This window comes from Otolemur garnettii, unplaced genomic scaffold (genome assembly GCF_000181295.1).
Source record: "Otolemur garnettii isolate 467f Iridium unplaced genomic scaffold, OtoGar3 scaffold00056, whole genome shotgun sequence".
Lineage (NCBI taxonomy): Eukaryota > Metazoa > Chordata > Mammalia > Primates > Galagidae > Otolemur > Otolemur garnettii.
In genome coordinates, this window is record NW_003852451.1 from 1,720,724 (window position 1) to 1,726,723 (window position 6,000).

At 39.6% G+C, this 6,000-nt stretch overlaps 1 protein-coding gene across 15 annotated transcripts in view; it reads right to left on the reverse strand.

Moving 5' to 3' along the window:
• AFDN (afadin, adherens junction formation factor) overlaps positions 1 to 6,000 on the reverse strand; it is a 100,062-nt gene that overhangs the window by 42,809 nt on the left and 51,253 nt on the right. For all 15 annotated transcript variants that reach the window (XM_023514617.1, XM_023514614.1, XM_023514623.1 and 12 more), the window contains 3 exons: positions 4,856 to 5,054; positions 2,258 to 2,361; positions 525 to 611 (listed from right to left, as the gene is read on the reverse strand). In XM_023514617.1, the coding sequence (XP_023370385.1) occupies positions 525 to 611; positions 2,258 to 2,361; positions 4,856 to 5,054 (390 nt within the window). The remainder of the gene's footprint in view (positions 1 to 524; positions 612 to 2,257; positions 2,362 to 4,855; positions 5,055 to 6,000) is intronic.

The following is a 6,000-nucleotide window of genomic DNA, read 5'->3' on the forward strand; positions in this document are numbered from 1 at the left end:
GGCAATCCCCAGCAGGGCCACAGACAGCTGAGGTGAAGAGCACAGCTGCTTAAGCTCCCCACCACCTGCTACAGGCACGCCTGGAGAAGGGAAGCAGAGATGTGCTTGTGTAGCATGGCCCCTGCCCACTCTTCCACACACTGCAGCCTGACCAGAATGTGCAGTACCCACCATAATAAAGTGACAGACCTAAGCCCATTCTCACCACGCAGCTGTCCTCTGTGCCAGAGCTTTCTTTTCCCACTGTGCCACTCATGTTTTGACCATGCTTTTCAGCTGTTTCCTCTGGAGCAAGGTCTCACTCACTCTAACCACATCTTCAGCGTGGGAGCTCATCGCTCACCTCGCTGGGCCCAGGGAATACACCAGTTTCATTCATCACACTGTTGTTCTCCACGAGAGCAGGATGGAGCCTGCACTGCACACAGAGGTGGGAGCGTTCCCACACGCCCAGCCCTGGCCAGCTACTGACTCATGTTAAAGGCATGGGGATGACAACACTCTCATGACCTGCCCTGCCCTACCTTGGCTGCGACAATGCTGAGGCCCATTCCGTTCTGTTTTTTTAAGGTCACTGTGATTATTTCAGGTTCTTTCCTCAGAGGTTGAGCCTAAAGGATGAAGAGAAATGTTTATTTTATAACTAAAATGGAAGTGCTTCAGTATGGTTAGCCAGCTCCTGACCCATTCAGTCCTACTCACGGCAGTAAACGGGAAAGCAAAGAGAAGGAGGAGAAAGGAAAGGTTAGAAGACAGCTACTACAGACACTCCTCCCGCACTAATCTCCTAACCAAACACTGATGCTCGTGACACAACTTTTGAAGATGAACCTGTTATAAAAGTTATTTAAATGCTATTTGAAGAACTTAGCTTATAAAACAAAAGTAAATGTTCATTATTAACATATTAGAAAGCCTAATAGGAAAGACAAAATTCAACTTTTACTTTATTACCTTTTGAAATAAATTAACCTTTTTACTCAAAGAAGAAATTTAAACTTATTTTAAACTAGCTTTAGGGAAGACAGCAAAAACCAGTTATAACAAAAATGACCTACTATCTGTGTCTCTTAGGAAAACGAGACCGTCGTTTTATTTTAAATAGCAATGACAAAGGAGCTATAAGGCTCTGGCAGCAACATGCAAAGCCGTGAAGTGAAGCCTGAGCAGCTTAGTCACCACAGAGAGGCAGGTGGGGTCTTGAGCAACTCATAAAATGAGAACGTGAAATTATTCACTGAAGTTACCTGCCATACAAAGGTCATTCCTCATACCAAAGAGTAAACACAATTAAGGAGGAAAAGGAATGGCACACCCACTAAAGGAGAGCCCAGCTAACTAAACACGCAGCATGCAGGGGCCCTACCGAGGAGTGGTCCTTACCCACAGGGCTCTCTAACTTATAAAGAAAGTAATGGAAGTCTGGGAAAGAGTATTTTAAGGAAAATGAATAAAATTAGGTAATGTCTTTTAAGAATTCAAGCTGTGAAATTAGGGGAATGTGAGAATAAAGTAGAAAGATGAAGAATTGATGATTCCATCTAAAAAGGTCTTGCTTTTCCATAAAATCTGGTAATTAAAATTTGCTCCTGTTATTTGGGATTTGACAAATAGCAGTAAGTATTAAGAGTATATTCACTTTATCAGTAGTTGAATGTGATCATATATTTGGTGTAACTGAGCAATCATCAATTCAATTTTTGGAGATGGCTATCAAATATGAAGTATGCTAGGAGGGCAAAATAAATAAATGACTTTGAATTATTGTTATAAAAATTTCCCTTTACCATGCATGAAGTTAAGAAATACTGGAATTTACCACTCTTTAAAAAAGATACAAAATATTAGTAAACAATTTAATATACAGGGTGACCATCAACTTTATGGCCATCCTGTATATTTTAAAGTATCTTTGGAGCATTTTTCTTATTTTTCTAATAAAATCTTTAAAAGCTATCATATTAGTATGTTTTTAAAATATAAATTAAAATTAAGACTGAGTATTACTGGGAGCATAAGTACTTTTTGTGAACAGTACCTTTGTTTATATAGTAACTGTATGCATGTGACTTGGGAAAAATATATATCTATATAAACAATAAAGATTCTTGAATAAAGTCCATATATAAAGGTGATTTAAAAATTTTCTTAACCCAGCAATGCTCAGTGTAAGCAAAGAAAGAATTTGCATTAAATTTCCAAATCCTAAGGAATACGTTTCATGTCACAGTCCATCTAGCTTTCTCAAAATACTTGCCAGTTCTGTGTTCTCACGCAGAAAGTGACATTCATAGTCTGCACCTTCAAAATATATGGTCCAAGTCCCTGGCGAACGTGTGTGAGGAATTAACCTGCAAAATCCTAAGGAGTAAACAAGCAAATTATAAAATTAGAAAGCATACCACGCCAAGACACGATTGTTAATGAGAAGGTAAATTATTGACTGCGTAACATCTAATGACAATGTTTATTTTCTTATTCTGTGCCTTTATTCTAAAAACTGAATCATCAGACATTTAAAAACACACATTTGTTTTGGTTCAAGAAAATTTCAACAACAAGCTGAAAAGTGAAATTATTTTCCCCATCCCCTGTGGTCCAAAACAACCTTTTTCTTACTTCTATAAGAAATTATTGAATTACCCTGTCATTACTTCCTTGCAGAACTGCTGATTCTGACAAACTGAGAGAGCCTCAGTAACATTCAGAACATCCATCTATTCAGCAAAGGGAGAGAAGAGGGAGGGTACCAGAGAACAGCTCCACACACAGGAGCTACCACCTACCATGTCAGGCCCTGGCTCACACTCAAAACAGAGACGAGGTGAGGGGTACAGTTCTGGAACCTCCTCTCATAACTTTTTGCCCCAATATCCTTACATGTTCAAATTCATTACAGTCCTTACAAATAAATTTCAACATCATTTTATGTAATATTTTCAAGAATATCTCTGATATTTCATCAAGGACAAATGACATCTTTGTAAAACTAAGCCTTACAATTCAACATAAATAAATACATTATTCTTCATTTAGTCAAATCTTATTTTGTGTTTTCCAGTTAAGTTTTTGACAAAACCGTATCTTGTAAGCCTGGCACAACTCTGATTTCTACAGAGCTGTCATCTTCCTCCCACTGCAGGCAAGGCCTGCTCGCCCGGAGCACCTCTGGCCAGGGCGCAGCTCTCTCCAGCAGTCTCACCTGGCTCTGATGACATGAGGACTGGCTTTGGCTGTCAGTTTCATGCACTACATACAGTGTTTTATTACCAAGGATAATTCTGACTATTATTTCTGGACAATGATGAGGTTGTTTGTGATACAGGGAAAAGAAAATTTGGTTAAAGGAAGGATATAACGTAATCTTAATTTTACTCTTTTTAAAAAAAAAATCACTGTTTTAATCTAGTTTCATTAAACTATAACCTACTCCTTGCTTCTCTTTCTCATGCTTTAGGAAATCACGAATTTATCATGGTTTTAGAATTTCAGCAACTATACATTATTTTCTTAATTTTTCAAATGTCAGATTTCTAAAATAAGTTCTAGACCATATGGCAAACAGAATTTTTGCTTTATTAGGCTAAGGAATGTGCCTCAGTCCAGGTATGAGTCCAGGCTGGTTATATAGTCTTCTCTCACAAAACTGTATTGTTATGAAAAAAAAAAAAACAACAAAGGAATACACTGACAGAACAAAGCAGTTGCTTAATCAGCTTGCAAAGAACTGGGTACGAAGAATTAAAACAATGATGTCATAAAAGAAAACATTCAATCCTTTGTCTTTTCAAGGCATGTGTGTTCGAGGCCACATATACCCTTATCAGCTAACACGTATGAAATAATGTGGTGCTGCCAAGATGATGATGAAATAGCACATATGTATAAAATTAACGGCTCAAAAGAGCCTATGGGGAAGTCACAAAGAAAACTTCACGTCAAGGTATCACTATGTCCGATTAGCACACACTCTTTGGTACATATTACATAACTGGCAGTTGTCCACACACTATAAATTATATAAATTTGCAAAATGCTAATAAATTAGTCTCACTACATGCTTATTTCCAAGGTATTAATTAAAAAATAGTTTCTGAGCACTGAGCATACAGCAGGCCCATGTAAGGAAGCACAGCCAGACCGGCCAAGGCTCCAGGAGCCCACAGTCAGTGGGAAGACAGGCAGCTGCTGCACTTGTAATGCACACGCCTGGTGCAACAACAGAAGCAAGAAAACAACACAAGAACCACTCCTAGGGAAGGCATGTGAACATGTGGGAAGATGCTGGTTTTCTAGATAAATGGATGCCTGATTACAATTTAAGAAAACAAAAGTATGTAAGTTCCATAGGTGTGGTCCCACCATTAACCCTCCCTCTATCGAACCACCTATGGAGCATATTGCAAGGGTACAAGTTAAATCTATCAAGTATTGAACGTAAATGGCTTAACACTGTGATTAAGTAAATGAGGTGAAAGCTCTGATAATTAGTAGGATGTAAGCACTCCAATTTGTACAAATAATCAACACACTGAATCCCAAAAGGCATAAATGTATTCATGATCTATGTATATATGACTTAATAAAAAAAAAAAAAGTAAGTTCGACAGCAGGAGCAGAGTCCTGACAAAGGTGATCACATGGATATATATGACATACAGCTCAGTAAGGATAATAATATCCACATCTGACCCCACATCTCCACAAACATTTCTCCACGTCAGGAGGACAGAGGCTTCCCCAGACAGCAGGGTGTACTCCAACACAGTGGACTGCCCTGTGGGGAGGATGATGAGTAAAATGCTCACTTCAACAGGGCCATAGCTCAGACTTGGGCATGATAAATGACATTTACCTCTTTGGCACAGAGGCTCTAAAAATTCTTGTAAACCATTTGGAATGTTTCTGACAACATCACAAGAATAACCATCTTCTGGCAAAAGAAAAGGGAGCTGCAGGTCAGGGTCCTCCTCCAGCTGCACCTCCCTCCCATCACTGCGGGCCAGCTCATCAGCAGTGTTCTCGGCAACAGCCACTACGTTTTCTATAAGATCCTGTTCAGAAAACAAACGTAAAATTACGAAGAGATGCTCAAAGACTAGTGCATGTGTGACCAACAGCTACTCACACCTGTGTGCAACTGGAGCACAGCTCCTCTGACACGCACACACATACACACATTAATGTACTCAAAATCAGTTTTCCAAAGCAAGAGCCCACATGCAGGGAACACATATTTTGCACATGAACCAAGACATTAATTATTAACTTTAAATAACTTCTAGCTTTAAGTAAAAAGAAACTACTCAATCATAAGTTTTTCTTCTTTTCCAAAGAGATCTTTTCTCACATAATTCTTCAATTATCAGATGTCAGTAATCATCTTTGTAGACGCTCTAATGACATACAGAGAAAAGCTCATGCAAGGTTAAATATAAAAAATAGGACAAAATATCTATGCAGTATTTTCTCCAGTTTGGAAATGTATCAGCATATAGAGGTTATTTCTAAATTTTAGGTTTATGGGTGATTTTTGTTTGAAAGCCTTTTCCTGACCAGCCCCCCCTCACAGGAAGGCTCACAAACTTCATGTGCACAGCTCAGTAAAGGGGCCCTCGGCTCACCCACCATCTCTGCCTACAACCAAGAGGCCGGACCCAGAACCTGAACAGCCACTCCCCCCACCATGTTCTCTCCTCTTTTCCCCAAGGGAGCAGCTCTCCAGGCTTCTGACACTGTCATTAGTCTGTTTTTGAAATTTCCACCGACGGACATACACTGTACATACTGGGCACATGGCTTCTTTGTGCTAACGATGCCATAATATGTATCCCAAATGTTGTGGCTGAATGCCACTCATTTCCTTCTCACTGCAGTGGGATACTCCCGTAGGTGACCACCGCTCACTACAGTGCAATACTCCTGTACGTGACTACCGCTCACTGCAGTGGGATACTCCTTTACCTGACTGCCACTCAGCTCACTGCAGTGGGATACTCC